Consider the following 19,470-nt stretch of genomic DNA (forward strand, 5'->3'; position numbering starts at 1 on the left):
TACCTCTTCACGCATTATATACTCGACCTATTGTTATAAAATTTTGGAACACGGGTAGAAAATATCCTGTAATAACACATAGGGTACTTTTTATCCCGAAATTGCCACGGGAGCGGAGCCCCGGGGCGCAGCTAGTTCCTAATAAAAATGTTGTGATTAATGTGTGTAGACGAAGACCTTGTGTACATGTTTTCATACTCAGATGCTCAGTCGTCAAAACAATAAATAAACAAGGCATATTCCGTGAATTGCTTCGCTACAGTATAAAATGTTTACAATAAACACATTTTAGTCTAAGAGCTAGCAGTATACAGCTACAATGGATGGATATTTTTTTGTATGTCTTTTTATTTTTGATCGGAACAGTTTTATACAATTTTTGACAACTATTATATGCCAATCTCAAATAATATTATAAATGCAAAAGTAAGTTTGTTTGATATCTATTCACGCCGTATCTGCTCAGCGAATCTTGTAATTTTGCATACCTACGCGTTGTTTAAAGTGTGTAGAAGGACAGAGACTTGTATTCAATTTGGTGTAGAAGTTACTCGGTGGCGCAGTAGTAGAGTTCATGCCACTGAACCGAGAGGTCCCGGGTTCGATCCCCGGTCGGGTCATGATGGAAAATGATCTTTTTCTGATTTACCCGGGTCTTGGATGTTTATCTATATATGTATTTGTTATAAAATATAGTATCGTTGAGTTAGTATCCCATAACACAAGTCTCGAACTCAATTTGGGGCTAGCTAAATCTATGTGATGTCCTAATTATATTTATTTATTATACACATAAACCTTCCTCTTGGATCACTCAAAAGCTACATCAAAATACGTTACGTAGTTTAAAGCAGTTTTAAAGATCTAAGCGGATACATACGGACAGACAGCGGGAAGCGACTTTGTTTTATACTATGTATTGATGACAACGCCACGATTGTGTCCAGGCTCTTATACTAAGTTGTGATTACCATCACTTGCGCTGTGACATCACACGTCACGCCCATTTATTAGTGCGTCAGAACTTTACGAATCAATTGGACGCGATAAGATTGTTATTGTGTAGGACCCAGCGTGGAAGTAACAAATAATTTACCGTATATAAGTAGTAGTAATCGTATGGTTCTTGTATTGAATATTCTTTACTCTTTTTAAACTACATGACTTTTTTCAGGTCAAAAATCTATTCAACACTAAGTCTAATGCTGTCTTCCAAAGCGCGTGAAGATGTACCTAACAAATTTACTTTCGCATTTATAATATTAGTTAGGAAGATGAGATAACAAATTATATGGTCAAAAAGTATACAAAGGCGAAGCAACAATAAGAAAAACATACCTGTCCTAAATTGTTTGTATTTAGCTTTACGCATATTTTCAACACTTTTTATTTAAAAAGTCACTCAAATGCGTATTTTGTTTAATAAATAGCTAAAAATCTACACAATAATCACAAAATAATAGTCGGAAACAGCACTAAAATACTGACATTCGTAATAACTTAGCTAAAACTACCCGCATTGAAAAAAAAAAATAAACGTGACATTGACAGGTATTATTTTTTATGGCAAAGAAATGTATATCCATACAGCCATTTTTACGATCACTCGTAAAACGCTAAGGAATAAAATTGTTTTTAATGTCTTGTGGGCGTGCTCTTAAATTAATATAGATATAAAGTACATTGTTGCACAATTTATGATGTGACGACCTAACTGACGTATCTATTCACTTACTTCACGGACTAAGGATATATTGGACATATTGCTCTATACAAAGAGATTTGATTACTACGTTACGGTCGTATTATCAATGTGGATATTTTGCTCTGAGGACCATCCCTCCTCTTAACCCTCCTTGGGAATGCTATTGGTGGCTATCAGCAGCAAAGGCTGTCCCTTAGTCATACGACATCCACGAGAGAAGAGGAGGAGAGAAAGAGGTCCTGTCCTAGGGCATAGGATCTGGTATTGCAATGGAAAATATTCTACTCTTTTGGACGCCCTGCACGAATTAAACTAATAAATTAATAAATAAAACGTACCTTTCTTCGACGACTTGACGGAAAGCAATCCCTCCTCATCCCTCACAGTTGGGACAATCAACACCTGGTTGTTTTCTTCCAGAAGCTTCTGTTCCGCTTCGTCCTCCTGCTCCTCGGCTACCGAACGTATAACCGGCGTCGCCATCTTGTCGTGCGTTATTTCAAAATGGCGGACAGCGCATACCGTGCGTCAAAGGGGCATGCTCTTTGTGGAATGTAGATATTATTGTGGCGTATAGTTAATCTACATAGCTCTATGTCAGTCTTCTGTTTGGCTGGCGTCGGTTTAACTGGAAAGAAAATATCTTTAAACCTTCGAGCCAATAGATAATTGAACAATAGGATCGTAGACCAGTCGGGCCAGTAAAAAAACAAAATATATTCATTTTTAGAAACGAACAAAGAGGTATTGGAGGCTTCGCTCTTTTATAAGTAACTATCACCCTCATCTGAGCGATTTCCCGGTTACTTCCTTAGCCGTTGAGCATCGGAGTCCAGGCCCCACTCTCCTAGTTTTTCGCTCTTCTATTATTTAGTACCTAGGAGCCGGTTCATGATCTTGTACATGTGTAACAGTGTATCAATCATGTGTTAAGTTAATACTAATACATTAAATAAAAACAAACATTTCATAACAACTACATTTTGTATAATTTATTTTCAAGATTATAATAATAAAGTGTTCTTCTTCATCTTATCTTCTTATCTCGTGTGTTATTGCTAAAGCTGGTGATAGATTTTATTCAAGTAGCTTTAATACTATTGTCATGATTTTTACGACTATCTAACTTCATCTCGCGGCAAGTATTCGCGTATCGGTCAACTAAATGTTCAACGATGGCGCAGATTTTTTTTTTGCTGTTTAAAAAAAAAAAAAGTCACCGGAAAACTGGCAACCCTAAGTACAAATTAGGAAGCGAACTAATTTCAATTTCGTTAATAAGGAAATAGACATTAACATTTAATTGAACAGTGACCTTGTCTTCTGGCGTTTCGTTTTAAGGGGCATTGACCCAGCACACTGGCGCCACCTCACATTTGGGTGGCCGCAGTTTTCGTTTTTTTTTAGTCAACTGTGAGTACTTGTATTATGGAGAACTGTAATACTTTCTATTTAAATTCTGGTGTGGCGTAATCTGTTTTTCGCCAAGAAATAAATGAAACTGATAAAAATGTGATGGTGGCGCTAGTGTGCTGGCACAAAACGCCTTAATGACCTGTCATTGGTAGATAGACGACTAGTGGCGGTTTTAGTATCCTACTTACGAGTATACGAGGGCTGCTATTTATGTATCCGGAATAACAGAATTAAACAAACATATATTATTACATATGGTTTTATTGTTTCTCGAAGTATTCTCCGCGATGATCTATGCACTTCTGCATACGATGAAACCAATTTTCAAAGCACTTTTTCCATTCTGATTGAGGTATGTCCAAAACGTGTGTTTTGAACGCATCAACGGCCTCTTCGCGGCTCGAAAAACGTTGACCACGTAATTTATTTTTAATGTTTGGAAATAAATAAAAATCATTGGGTGCCAGGTCGGGGCTGTACGGCGGATGACCCGTCAATTCAATCTTTTGACCCTCCAAAAAATTATTTGTTTCAGCCGACTTGTGGCAGCTAGCATTGTCGTGATGAAGTATGATTCTGCGTTGTGGGTTGTTCTTTCGTATTTTTTCAAAGACTTCTGGCAAACAAATGGTGGTGTACCATTCAGAATTAACCGTCCTACTATTCTCTAGTGGCACTGTAGCTACATGTCCGTTGATACCAAAAAAACAAGCGACCATTTGCTTTAAAGTGCTTCTCGCACGAACAACTTTTGTTGGATTCGGTTCGTCTTGAAAGACCCACACCGTTGACTGCTGTTTAGTTTCAGGGTCATAAGCATAGATCCAGGTTTCGTCACCTGTGTAGATATTATAAACAGCTTTTGACGTGCCACGGTTGTATTTTTTTATCATTTTCTTACACCAGTCGACACGAGCCTGTTTTTGATCTACGCTCAAGTTGTGCGGAATCCAACGCGAACAAATTTTTTTAACAATTAAATGTTCGTGTAATATCGCGTCTATACTCGTCATACTAATGCCCAGAGACGCCTCTATCTCGCGGTATGTAACATGACGATCTTGCATTACTAATTGTCGCACAGCATCAATATTTTGTTGTACCACTACCGATTTAGGACGACCCTCCTTAATTTCATCCGTGAGCATAGACCGTCCACGTTGAAATTCCTTAAACCAATAATACACAGTGGTTTTCGATGGTGCTTCATCTCCAAAAGTTAAAATCAGTTGTTCGATGCACTGTTTTTGAGTTAATCCACGCCGAAAATCATAATAAATCATCGCGCGAAAATGTTCACGAGTTAAATCCATGGCAATGAAGACAAGCTATTTTCAAAATTGGCGCCAATTGAAAAAAACAAATGACAGGGACATGAAAAATATTTATTCTCTAGCCGAAGAGTTCTATTTTCAAATGTTGTAATTACTTTTTAAATATTCTAGAATTATTGGCCAGTTCCGGATACATAAATAGCAGCCCTCGTATTATAAATGCGAAAGTTTGTGAGGATGTATGTGAGTATGTATGTTTGTTACTCTTTCACGCAAAATCTACTGGACGGATTGTTATGAAATTTGGTACACGGGTAGAATATAACCTGGAATAACAAATATGGTACTTTTTATCCAATAATTCCCACTCAAGCGAAGCCCCAGGGCGCAGCTAGTCTGTTATATGAAAATGTTATATTCCATAAGAAACGTACTTTTCCCAGCTAAAATTTCCCATAAATCCATTCCAATCCACATCTCGAATGCTTCCAAACGTAACATATCTATACTAAACAATTTTGAGAAATTAAAAAAAAAATAAAACAATGCCACTCAAGGCCAATGACCTTAATAACACTGGTATATGTACGGTTATCTGTTAACGTTACGACTTGATAAGATTTAAATTATAATGTATTGGCTTTCGCCCGCGTCTTCGCACGCGTGATTTCGCAATAGAGTATTTTCTCCCACCATATATCCTTCTCTGTACGTCTAACTATATATACCCAAAATTTCAGTAACTAAAATTATAATTATTCTAAGTATCACCGAAATAAACAGAGAATATTATTTAAAGATATTAATAACATAACTTCACGTTTTCTCGATTTCATAAAGCGTGAAGATGTAACAAAGAAACAAAACTGTCGAATTTATAAGTTGTTGTAATATATTTTTCTTCTGAGCGTTTTAACAGTCTCTTCCTGAGTCGTTGAGCATCGGAGCCCAGTTCCTATAATATATTCATTCCTTACTCTGCCAAGTCTCGTCACACCACAGATCCACCTCAACATCTTCAACAGATCAACTACCTATGGAAAACTCCATGACGAATATATCTTAAAAATAATGAATCCACAATCAAAATTGACATCCAGTCTTAATACGATGAAATCACCTTTAAATCACATGATTACTGCAGTATATGGTGACGGTAATCGTAGATATGCAATCCAAAATGTCGCAATTACGATAACGAATATCAAAACACTTCACATCGTGCTACATATATTACAGATTTCATATGATCTTAATCTTAGGAATGAGGAAAATGAAGTATATAGCTTTATGTTGACAGATTTTAGCGCGCAGTAATCACTACATAATCGTCTCGACGAATTAACTTGAGATAATATGCAATTAAAGCAATGTTTTGATCTAACAAGGCAAGGTATTACACTAGCGATATGTGTTTTGTTAAATCATCTATTACTGGTTGTTCGCCACGAACTTAGACCTCGCGAACACAATGAGTCATTTCAAAATTGTGAATATTTCCAAAACGACTTAACCGATTTTGTTGCCCCACGAACTGAAAAACTCTATTGACAGATTCTACATACCTTTTAAATTTCATCAAAATCAGACCAACGGTTCGAAAGTTATCACGTTACAAACATACACACGAAAAATGTATTTTTGCCCCAGACCTCGCTCGCTCGTTCAATCCTTTCAATCATCTTACCTTTCGGAGTGCCACAAGGCACTGTTTTAGAACCATTGTTATTCATAATCGGTTCAATGCCTAAGCCTTTTTAAAGAAGTCGATACTTACATCAATCACGCGCATGGCAGTTGCAATAGCATCAACATATTATCATTATTGCGCAAGCAGGCCTTGTACCTCGTAGAGCAGAACTGACTGACTCTAGTGTGTATTAGTTTTCCGCTTGTTCTAGATCGGTTACTAGTTCACGCCATCTGACATCGCTATCATTAAGGATATGGATAATTAAATCGACATGTACACAGGTAAACCATGGTTCAACATTACTCTTGTCCACAGGAAAATGTTTGATTGTGTGATTGATTTAATTTTTATATTTTATTTTTGAAAATTTGGTATTCGCGGGAGACCAGCGTCGTGGCTCATGCTATGATCTACGTACGACACATGCTGAGCGAAGGCCGTTTTGGTGTATAATTTTGTGAAATTTTTGTATGTAAAAAATTTAACCAGTGTAATGATACATCCAAATAAACAATTTTTCTTTCTTTTTTTCTTTTCTTTCCATTACTGCTGTCGGCAGTTTGATTTCTGTGTCTTTCATTTCGAGGTTTTATTGTCAACTTTTTCCGGTCGGTTCGGAATAGTATTTCAATTCCTTTCATTTAGCGCTTTTTTGTAGCTATTCCACTTAATGTTGGATAAAAGCTATCGGCGAACTGAGATGCGTACGCAAATAAGCGTGCATTGCGTAGTTTGTATGAGAGCAAACCAGCATTGTACGTCGAAACCGCCATAATTTTGCGATTTTTTTTGCCGACAGTGTCTATCTGTTCACTCTCTCATTCATACGTTCTCTGACGCATCCTACAAGATTTTTTGCTGTGTTAATAAATTAGGAACATGCCATCACATGTGTCACATTACAACCAATCACATTGCAGTGTGGTTGTCGTTGCGTCACAATGGCACTATGTAATTGGCTCGCTGCGTCTCACTTCGAATCGATTCGATGGTATGAGGTGAAATGCAAATCCGCACTTCGCCAACAGATAGAGAAAAAACGCATCTAATATATTTTCGAAAATAAGTTTTAGAAACAGTATCGCATATTTTAGAAAGAGATTTGATCTTTTTTCCGTCTTTCTTATCGAGTGTGCCATTGCTAACAGATTTTAAAACTAATAGTCTACTAGTCGTTTTGACATTTTGCTTACATACAGTTTGAAGTACGGAGCAGGACATACCTTACATCCCGAAAAATAATCCCGAGATAATTTTTTTGTGTTTGTTACCTTTTACGCTTTATCTTCTCAACCAATATTCTTGAAATTTTGCATACATAGAGTTCGAAGTACGGAGAAGGACATAGGGTATCTTTCATTTCGGAAAAATCACTGCTCCCGTGGGAAATTGCGGGAGGGGCCGCGGACGAAAGCTAGTTCTCATACAATTTCTGGCGTTTCTACTTCCGTGTGTATCTTGAACCAAAGAGTATGCAAACTTGATTCGGTTATCTTATTAAATAAACATATACTGATGGTTTTAGATAAAGTCACGCGTGTTTTTGCATCAGCCTACATGAATTTCAATTGAATTGCGGAAGTAGACATTTTAAGAAGATACAGTTGTAATAAAATCTTTCATCTATTGTGCCCTAATTTTGTCAAGATCTAATTTTATTTTCTCGCTAGATGAAATTATGGCGCTAGTGTGCGGATACATAGGGACTCAAGACAAATGTGTGACCCGTCGATCGCAGAGAATCGAGACACGATAGACAAACAATTGTTTGATCGACGCATTTGCACCGATTCGTAGGGTCTATTCAATCTTAGGATAATAAATAAATATATTAGGACAAATCACACAGATTGAGCCAGCCCCAAAGTAAGTTCGAGACTTGTGTTATGGGATACTAACTCAACGATACTATATTTTATAACATATACATATATAGATAAACATCCAAGACCCGGGCGAATCAGAAAAAGATCATTTTCCATCATGACCCGACCGGGGATCGAAACCGGGACCCCTCGGTTCCGAGGCAAACACTTTACCACTGCGCCACCGAGGTCGTCAAGGTCAAAGTAAGAGCTTCACACTAATATCACACTAGGAATCTGGTGAATGCATCAGTGGGCGAAGTGCGGGCTCGCATTTCACTTCTCACCGTCGAATCCGCCATTGTGACGCAACGACAACCACACCGCAATGTGATTGGTTCGCTGAGTTTCACTTCGAATCGATTCGATGGAAGTGAAATGGAAACCCGCACTTGGCTCTCGATTCCTTTTCTCTGGAACTGATACTATGCCATCTCCACACGGTCATCGAACAGTTTGAACTTCGACGGATTCGGTATACATTGCTGGTTTTTCATTGCGGTAAATAAAAGCACTCGTAACTAACTACGCAATGTTCACGCATTCGGTGTGTCCGAGTTGGGCGACAGCGTGGAGCTGGCATTATAAAGGTCAAAATTTGTGAGTATATTTGTTCTAAACGGCTAGGACAATTTTAATTATTATTATTATCTCCTTTTGGGATTCACGGCACATAGTCCGGTCCTTTGAGAGGCTTGCGTGGGGATATGGATCCAACACGTAGAGGCCCTTTGGAGAATTTTGATGTTGTGTAGGTCTCCCGCCAAGACCCGCTCCCGGATATACCAATGAAATGATATGACCATGAGCAGGTCTTGGCGGGAGTGTGAACTATTGCAGAATAATGGATAGAAGTACTGGTGAAATATATAGAATGAAATTTGGATGGACTGAGAATGGGCTATTGCAAAGAGTTCGGTCACTTCGGTGAGTTGTTATTATTATTATATTATTTTTGATCAATATTAAGGTTAACACATAGTATTTTTTTGCGATTCACGTAGTTCTTATTTCTTCAAAAAGTCTCATAGTCGATGCCGTTGTACAAAGCACCTATATAGAGTATTATATAAACATACAACAAACAGATATTCAGTCTTGGTCATGTGTCACAACCTGGAAATTCCCCGACACAAACAAACAGCCCGTGTGTCTGTATTTTATTATCGTCATTGTGGCATAGCTACAATCGTTCGGTGTCACTGTAATGCCGCCTATCGTCGTACTCCGACGCGATTGCATGGTACATTGAGTAGTTAGTATTAGAGCTTTTATTTACCGCAATGAAAAACCACCAATGTACACCGAATCCGTCAAAGTTCGGCGAACTGTTCGACGACAGTGTGGAGCCGGCATCAAAACCACTCGACTCCATATCTTCCCGTGGATGTCGTAAGAGGCGATTAAGGGACTAATAGCCTTGGCAGTGACACGCAATAACAGCATTTATGACGACCTCGGTGGCGCAGTGGTAAAGTTCTTGCCACTGAACCGAGAGGTCCCGGGTTAGATCCCCGGTCGGGTCATTATGGAAAAAAATCTTTTTCAGATTGGCCCGGGTCTTGGATGTGTATTTGTTATAAAATATAGTATCATCGAGTTTGTATCCCATAACACAAGTCTCGAACTTACTTTGGGGCTAGCTCAATCTGTGTGATTTGTCCTAATATATTTATTAATTATATATTCTATTTATTTATTTCTGTGAAAGTTTTATTATGGTTTTACCCGAGCAAAGCTGGGACGGGTACTGCTAGTATTATATAACAAACATCCTCTGCCGCGTCTGTCTGTCTGTTCGCGATAAATTCAAAAACTACTGACGGTTTAGGTGTTTGATTTATACTGTTTCACTCGAGCGAAGCCGGGATAGGCTGATAGTATAATAATAAAACATGTAACAAAGGCAGTCTATAGATAATAAACGCTTGTGACGAATCATATTGTACTTACTGTTAGGGTTGATAAATGCTACTATTTTTAATATTATAAATGCGAAGTTTGTGAGGTATTATATGTATGGGCATTTCTCTGTAAGCTCGTACAGGTCCCATATAAATGCTGTCCTGGCAATTATGTTTAAAATTTGCCAAAAAATCAGGTCTTATTTTGAAGAAAATTAACTATTATTTTAGTTCGATAGGGGGGCCCACTGAATTTATGCGTATTTTTCGAGTTATTAACGATTTTCCAAAAAATCGTGACAGAGGACTGTTTTAGCCATCAAGGGACTGTTTTTAACGTAACAGGGAACTGTTAAATGACACAGAGGACTGTTGTACTTAGAAAAAAGTAATTTAACATTAATGATTCCTTTATTATTTTTATTACATATTTCGTTTCAATATAAAAATATAAAAGATTAACAAAAAAAAACTTTTTTTAAACATACATATCAAAAGTAAACCTTAAGTGCTAAAAACATTTTGTAATCACTGCACTGAGATCAACATTATTCTTATTATTATAATAGCAATTATTAAATGCTTTATGCAGTCTTATTAGTCATTGAAACACTATTATTAATATAATTATTAGGAAGTATTTTCTTTTAAATTAATATATTCTGAGATTTCTCTCAATCAAATAAGGCACATAGTAATGTTTATTTTTATCACATTGATCTTAACATTTTAACAAGATAGAGCTCGAAAACCTCTACTTGAGTAGAAAACTGATAAATATTCTCTGTCCTATTAAAATCAAGTCAGTATTATCCAATTTTTGGACTACTTGATGAAATGACACATCTGCAATAGCAATATCATCTGTTCTAAACATCTGCACTTTTTGATCACAAATCTTGAGGAAAGTAATACGTAACTCACTTTCATCGTTATCAATATCATTAATTACGGCAGCATAGCGATATTCTATATTTTTAGCTGGATATTTTACAAGAACGTAATCTCCAGTATTGTAACATGGATTCCGAATACCAATCGTTCCTGCAATATCATCGTCCAACCTCTGAAGAGACGTAGGTATCAATTCAGGCTTAGCAGATTCGAAATCTTCCAGTTCGGACTCAGTAAACACTTCTTCTACTGCCCATCTAGGTTTTTGAGTATAGTCAATACTGCCAATCTTATGCTCACAAGATACGCTGTTGCAAAAGCAGCTGAGACTTTTCATTGTAAGTGTTTTACATTTAGTTGGAATACCTAGGATGGAGCTGGAATAAATACCTGCAACCTGATGCACATTTAAAGTGCCTTCTGATCGGCCGCTTCATTTTCAACTTTATCGACCGATGCTTGGATGACATCGCTCTCGGGTTACTTTAACAAACTGATCAATATTATTGATGTCGCCTCCAGAATTAACAACAAAATCAGCTGTTCCTTTGCTCGTTGCTACGATACCATCCGGTGCACCTTTTCCATGGCCACTTTCGGTGTAGGTCCATCTAAAGTTTTCAATATCGGGTATTCTACATCGTTTAGCTACAGATACATCTAAGCCATTGAGATTAGATTTTTTCCGGGCCTATTCAACAACTTAATTTCTCTAGGTATAGAGTACCTGTACTTTTGCACAATCCTGCCAGTAACAACTTTTTAAAAGATTTGTCTCTCTTTTGTGAGTTTCAGTGTAGTATAATTTTCTTTTAACTGGTTACTAATGACGTCCCAAACAACGCTTTCTTAAGTACTTCCTTTCTTTGATCAGGCTTATCTAACATTTTCAAAATCTTTGTCTTAGGTGTATCTTCAACTCTCTTTTTGTTTTTAATTTTGAATCTCGCTAATCTCTTTTTGTACTTTTTAAGTTTTTTCTCTAAACGTACGATCTTTTCGTTCCTTTCCCAGTTAAACTTCTTTCGTCGCTTTGTGGCTTCTTTTTTTCTTTGCTGGAGACTACATCAGACATCAGAAAATGGAAATATCTGATAATGGCATCTTTTGGCTCGGTATACAGTACAATGTTCTTTCCACTTCTTTAAAGCCGATCTATGTTCACGAGATGTCATGTCCTTCACTAACTTCCGCAAACCTTTTTCTTTCTTCTTTTGGTACTTTAACTTCTCCTTTTCTCTCATTTCTTCTCTCTTTTGAGGGTAATTTTTCTTTTTTTGGTATCGTAGTCGCTCTGCTTCTCTCTTTTTCTGTAGTAATTCCTCTCGAGGCAACTTTTTCATTTTAGGAGCTATATCATCTGTGTTCGATCGCTCTGTGTAAAAAAAATACAAGTTTATGAAATAAAATAACGCCAAGTAACGATACTTTGATGATTCTTATATTAATAAAGCAGACTAGTTGATAAATTTACACATATAATATATAAAAACAATAAACAATACATGAAATACACAGTCCCCTATTGTGTAAAACAATATCCTGCTGCGTTTTCTGACAGGGAACTGTTGCCAGGGGACTGTGTTTTTCGGTTAAATTTCTCAATATTTCCAAAATTTATATAAAATGTTTTTTTCAGAACCTATCAATCAATTTAGACACAAATAATACAACAATAAGCTATATTCAGAGATAATTAAAGTAATTAACGTACATATCATTACTTACCAGAGGACTGTTTGTGGTGGCGGATCAAACGCGTGTCCTACTCACAAATGACACTCTAACACTAAATTAAATGGCGATGCGTCGGCGCATTCGGCAAGGTTGCAAACTTCACGACAATCTGCGTTCCGTTTCACTAAGAAGATGTTTGTAAATATTACAGTTTTTTTTAAATATGGATTTAAATTCTTGGCAGGGGACTGTATAGAAATTTTGGGGACAAACTTTACATGTGTTTACTAAATATAATAAAATTCATAAGAGACCCTGTTTTACGAAAATAACATAATTTAATTAATATTCTTTGCCATGGTAACTTCCAAATGTGTGTAGTTTCAATGAGTTCTTAATAAATATTATTATTAGGCGGCAATACAGCGATGGGGACAGCCAAGGGACTGTCTTTTTATAAATTCTTTCACGTCTAGAAAAAAAATTAAAATAGTTATGGTCCTAAAAACAATGTGCCCGTAAAATTTCAGGGTTAAAGTTTCATTAAGAATGATTTTTTTATAAATAATGAAATTACTTTTGGAAAAAATCGGTTGGGACAGCCGATTACGAGGTTACAGAGAATCGCCCGTATGTATTTGTATGTATGTCTATTTGTTACTATGTTTGTTAGATATATACATATATAGTTATCCACACATACATGAGTCCGAATGGGACAAACTCATGTGGCACGAGTGGGATTCGAACCTGGGCATTTTCGGTACACAGGCGGGTGTCAACCACTGTACCGCCACCGCTTCACACTTTTTTTTTTAAAATAAAATATCACTTCATTGTCACACTTACTATTACAATACTTTAACATATTAAAATATGTAGTTTTAAAGATATTTTTTTTAAGTTTCAATGGCTCCATCGTTCGGCAAAACGATGATTTTGCCAACGTCAAGGTTGAGATTGACACGGAATATATCATGTTATAATGATATATGAAACACGGTTCACTGTGTAACCTAAAATATAAGAGTATATAAATATATTATACATACGGATATAGGGGAGAGTAAATAAAAATTATAAGTAGATATTTGTATATTTTATTGTTTTGTATAAATTTTGCTTTGTATAAATGGGGAGAAAACTAATGTTAAATGTTGTAATAACAAGGTGACAAAGGATTGTCTCAGTTTCTGTTATCCATAGCAATAATTTGTTGGAAACAACACTGATTTTCACATTCAAATTCTAATCATTCAGAAATTAGACCTTCACAAGCACTTTTTCACGTCATTTTTTATATTAAATATTTATTTCTAACAAGCTACAAACTACTGGCATTTCGGAACGACCACTGCTGAGACGAAACGCCGAAAGAAACTCATTTGAACAGTGTTGGTCCCAATCATGCCAGAAGGGCTTACCTACCATTATTGTTTCTTACGATGTTTTTTTCTAATAATATATAAAAGTACATAATGTACATAGTCAAAAAGTATATCAAAACAGGTTATGATTTTGATCCGAGTTCTATGTAGTGTATATACGATGTAAATCACAATTAACTTACACAAATATATATGAGAAACGAGATGACCACTTCCCTCTGGCAGCACCCTTTCACGAGTTGACGCATGGGTCAGCCATCGCGTAGCTCAACCATAATAGAGGGAACTTCTGTCCCTGAGATTTTGTGCGGGAGTTAATGTGTAAGGAGGACAAAAAAAATGTCACAAAAGCCTAGCCTTATTGACTAATATGCATTATAAAAATTTTAAAATCTAAAATTAATTACTTTTTTCCGTATGACCATGTGTGTGACAACCCTGGCGAGCAGGGCGTTGCACCACAGATAAAGTGTACTCCAGTTGTAACAGAGTGACTCAATGTTTTCAGCGTCGAATGTTTTTGTTTGTATTATCTGTATCCTATAAGGTCGTGCGCCATGATTACATTCATTTAAACGGTTCATGATAAAATATCCAAATCATGGGTTTGTTCCGATTATGCCACACTGTGTTTCGAACACTGTTACTATTTTATATGTATAACAAGAGTGCTAAGCAGTTGTTTACTATACTAGTTGTTGAATAGTTTTTTCTTCATATTAAAATGAGATTGGAAAAGTTGAAACAAAATATCCATGGCGCATTTAGAATACACACAGCGCCATCTAGTGTTTTATTGCAAAGTTTATTTTATTAGCATTTAGCGCCATCTGTAATAGAATACAGGTTTTTCGCAGAACATATACAGGAACAAATCTTTTTCAGGGATGAAAGGTACCCTATGTACTTCACGATACTCTTAATTATATTATTTTATATGCGAAATTTCAAGAAGATTGGTTGAGTAGATAACGCGTGAAGAGGTAACAAACAAACAAAAAACAATTACTTTCGCATTTATGATATTAGTTGGGATGTATATTTTGTACAATTTTCTGACCTTGTCATCTATACTAACATTATCTAATAGAATATGTAAACCAAACGCTGGTATATAGACATATATGTAGGTACTGTGATTCATGTGTTATCCATACTAATATTATAAGGAGGTAAGCGTTTGTGAGTTTGTATGTTTGAGGTGGGTAATCTCCGATTACCGAACCGATTTCAAAAATTCTTTCACCATTAATAAGGTACATAATCCAAGATTGCTATAAGCTATATTATATCTCAAAATTCCCACGGGAGCGAAGCCCCGGTATACATCTAGTATGTTATAATCATATAAAATTGAATAATAGGTATAATATAGTGCAACAGTTTGCAGTAAGTAACCACGAAATTAACCATTGTTTCAAACATTCTGATCTGATCGATTTTGTGTTATTTATGAACGCAATATAGCAACGCAATATTTTCCTGAAGCAATAAAATCAATACATACAATAATGTACAGTATGTATATGTTTAGCGGCCCTTGGGCTCCATCGCTCAACAGCTTCGGAAGAAACCGGGAAGACGTTCAGACGAAAGACTCTTGAGCGTCGCGTCGAACGTCGTCGCCATGTAATTACAACTAGCTTTTGCACGCGGCTCCGCCCGCCTGAGTTTACCTGCGAACGCGGAACAGACAATGATTTTCATACAAACTTTCACCCGCATTATAACCATTTGAGGGATGAATGTTTGAACGGGGGTCTTTAACTACATCCATGCTAAGATTTTACCCCGCAATGGTCAAAGAATAAAACAGGAAAAAAAATTACATGCGTACTAAATTTCATCAAAATCGGTCCAGCGTTTTTGCCGTGAAAGCCGAACAGACAAAGAGACATCATCGCATTTATAACATTAGTATGGATAGCAGAGATGTTTACTTTTTAAACTAACATTAAGAGATTTGATGCTAAACGAAAATTTATGTTGTGCAAACATAGGTTTACTTACTTTAGCCTCATAATTTAGTGTGATTCACAGATTGGTGTTAAATAGTAGGTAGGTAGGTACATACTTCACTAGGAGTAAATTAAATTATCATGGCAACAACTTCAAATTGATAAACACTGATAAAATTGATCACTCAGCATTGACAGACGTCCCGATTTTTGACTTCAGAATTTACTGTCCCGCTTTGTTGCGTTTGCAGTCACAAACAAAAAATTAACACGATATCGGCAACCTTTAGCACGCAACGGATTTTGATGAGAGTTTTTTTTCAATGAATGATGATAGACGCATGATTTCCAGAAGTTTTACGTCTATAATTTATTATTTTTTAATCCGAGCGAAGCAGGTACGTGCCGCTAGTTATATCAGAAGTTATTAACCTTTAGGAGCTCAATGACGCAGTGTTCAATGCGCTCGTCCTGTGTTTATATTAACCCACTTCCCACTAATATTATTTAGTGCTAAAGTTTGTACGTTTGTTACTTTTTTACGCTCGAACGGCTGGCCATTTTTTATGAAATTTGATGTTGAGGTATACCTAACACCTTGGATTAATGCCAGCACTAAACTGTCGCCGAACTCGGACACGAGACGACGCGATGCGTGAACATTGCGTAGTTAGTATGAGTGCTTTTATTTACAGCAATGAAAAACCAGCAATGTAAGTACACCTAATCCGCTACATTTTAGCGAACTGTTTGACGGTGAAAGAAGGTTTGAAGGTGTTTGCTTACCCTTCTTTCACCGTCAAACAGTTCGCCAAAATCACACTTTTACATTTTTTACATTCGTATGGATAATGACAAGACAACATCAAACTGGCTTTAACCAGTTATTAACAAAACTAAACACACAAAAAGAAATTGGCGTAAGTACCTAGTACCAAGGTAATGGCAAAAACACAAAAAAAAAAAAACAAATTACAGAAGACAACCTTGACGCTAGGCTTTGGGTTGTCATAGCCATAGCGGAGAACGTAAACGAGTCGTTGTGACGCGCAGCTAACCAATCACGTCGCGCCATTGTGACGCAACGACCACCACATCGCAACGATTGGTTCGCTGTGTCTCATTTCGAATCGATTTGATGGTTAGAAGTGAAGAAGTCAATCCCCCATGACAAAACGAGAGTTCCGATTAGTGTTGCCACTCGATAGTCAACTATCGTTTCGATAGACTATCGATAGTTAGAGGAAAAACAATAAAATTGATAGTTAACCATACTATCAAGTTATGCATACTATTGATAGACGGTTTTGGGGAAATACTATTTGTAAAAAGCGATGTTGTTGATAGCAATAGCTATTTTACAGCAATACTATTGGGAAATTACGCTGGTTTTTAGTTAGGCTTCACACCATCCGTTCTTTGCCGGTTCCAGCGTACATTGCTGATTTCCCATTACGTTCAAAGAAAGTTCACATACAAACAATGCAATGTACGTTTATTGGCGTCCGCATATAAGTTCGCCAATAGAGAAGACATGAAATATTTTTTAATAATCCATACATTGAGGAAACACTTCTGTTATTTATATATTGTAATAAAAAATGTCACTGACCCTACTTTTTGCAGAATTTTTTAATGTTTTCCATTACAATATGTTACTCACGTCTGTTTGCCGACTTCGCAAACAAAAGAGTGCCATGTTTTCAGATTGATTATAACTAATGTATTGTTACTTACATACATATAGGATATGTTTGAGATTAATACAAAGGCTAAAAGGCTGTTGATCTAAAAGTTGAAAATTTAACGATTCTATTTTTACATAGACTGTGTGTTTCGAGGCATCTCAGCCGTGAATAAGGTTTTTTAAATATATTTTTTGTCGAGGCTTAGTTGCTTGGCGCGACTATGCCAGTCTCATGGGGAAATTCCATTTTATTCAGTATTATGTATATGCCTTTGCATCATCACCCCTCTCCAGAATGTATAAATACATCTGCCAGCCTCCAGAGACAATGGTTGGTTCAACATAATGTTTTTTAAATAAATATATTAGGACAAATCACACAGATTGAGCTAGCCCCAAAGTAAGTTCGAGACTTGTGTCATGGGATACTAACTCAACAATACTATATTTTATAACAATTACATATATAGCAAAACATCCAAGACCCGGATCAATCAGAAAAAGATCATTTTCCATCATGACCCGACCGGGGATCGAACCCGGGACCTCTCAGTTCAGAGGCAAGCACTTTAATACTGCGCCACCAAGGTCATATCTATGCAAAATATTGGTATCTTCAAATCCAACACTATTTTACAAATTCATCATAATAAATTAATTATTTGTTTCAGACCTCGTCTATTTAAAAGAAGACCTTCATGACTTAGTGGTATTATTATGCCTGTTCTCTATCTGGAGGTCCTGGGTTCAATTCTCAACACAGAGATACAATTACCTGTGATCATAAATATTTTTCGGTTCAGGGTGTGTCGTGACCATTTGAGAGTTTGTGTCCATCAAACTCATGATACAAGCTTAGTGCTTAGTGCGGGCCATTGAGTGTTGTACATTTATTTGTTAGTCTCACTCTCATCTGAAATTTTTTCTGGTTACTTCCTCAGCCATTGAGTGTTGGAGCCCAGGGTTCACTTTCCTACTCTTTGTCTTCACTTTGCATTATTGGCATCCCTAGTTGTCAGATCATTGTATTGTTAGTCTGTCATTGAGTATAGTACAATACCACGGAGCACAGATATATGTAGGTACTTTGTGATAAGTATCTATAATAGCTTCAGAGGATAAAATCTATCTTTCTCTATCATCTGAGTATGTTCACGGTTTCATTTTTGGCTGTGACGACTTGAAGCCCGGCTACTTAAGCTTGGAAGTTATAAAAAATGCATTTACAAATATAACACTAGTATTAGCAATTATTCCGAAAGAAGACCTTCTTTTTTATGTAAAATTTTATATTACTTATGTAGTAATTTCGGAACAACCACTGCTGAGAACAAATGCCGAAAGAAACTCATTTGAAAAGTGTTTGTCCCTATCATGCCAGAATGGCTCATCATTATTGTTTCTACATCACTATTTTTCAATAAGAATAAAGAATGCACTAAGCTTTTACTAAAATAAATTAATTTTAAGCTGTATGTTTTTGCCGATTTTGGTATCACAAAGAAAAAATATTTTATCGTTAAGAAAATCTTCTTTTACACAGTGGTATGATACCTACGTGGTGTTTAGTTACCTGTAGGTACCTAACTGAAACCTTTTCACGAAACAGATAAAAATTCGTCAATCCAACTTGCATTTATAAAACAAAGTATTGACAAGACCAAGTTCAAACATTCGCAATGCACAGTCATTTCCTTTCTGCATTAAACCAGTACAAAGTCTTATAAACGTCGGAGTACAAAACTTACCGAATAAAGAATCTCCTTGTTTAGAAAATAAACGAACGCAAAACACAAGGCACAAAAAAATGTAAAATTTACAACAAAATAAACACTCCGTATGCCACAGGGTTCATGTCACATAGTGTTTTGTCAATTAAATATTAATTGATAAGTTTAAATTCGCCATAATTTTCACAAATTACACGCACTTCCGAGTTCGCTGGCCATTTCATCAGCGAATGAATGAAGTTGTATTTTTATGAATGAACGAACGTGAAACGACAATGA

At 36.3% G+C, this 19,470-nt stretch overlaps 1 protein-coding gene across 3 annotated transcripts in view; it reads right to left on the reverse strand.

Moving 5' to 3' along the window:
• hrm (hermes) overlaps positions 1-19,435 on the reverse strand; it is a 45,723-nt gene extending 26,288 nt beyond the window's left edge. Inside the window, exons 1-2 of one of the 3 annotated variants that reach the window (XM_053766684.2) lie at positions 19,210-19,435; positions 2,044-2,333 (exon numbers count right to left, since the gene is read on the reverse strand). In XM_053766684.2, the coding sequence (XP_053622659.1) occupies positions 2,044-2,188 (145 nt within the window). In that variant the 5' untranslated portion in view covers positions 2,189-2,333; positions 19,210-19,435. Of the gene's footprint in view, positions 1-1,338; positions 1,496-2,043; positions 2,334-19,209 lie in introns of those variants that run through there. The other 2 variants (XM_053766685.2, XM_053766686.1) reach the window with 2 other exon arrangements.
• Positions 19,436-19,470: the final 35 nt, after the last annotated feature.

The sequence above is a fragment of the Plodia interpunctella genome, chromosome 29 (assembly GCF_027563975.2).
Source record: "Plodia interpunctella isolate USDA-ARS_2022_Savannah chromosome 29, ilPloInte3.2, whole genome shotgun sequence".
Taxonomy (NCBI): Eukaryota; Metazoa; Arthropoda; class Insecta; order Lepidoptera; family Pyralidae; genus Plodia; species Plodia interpunctella.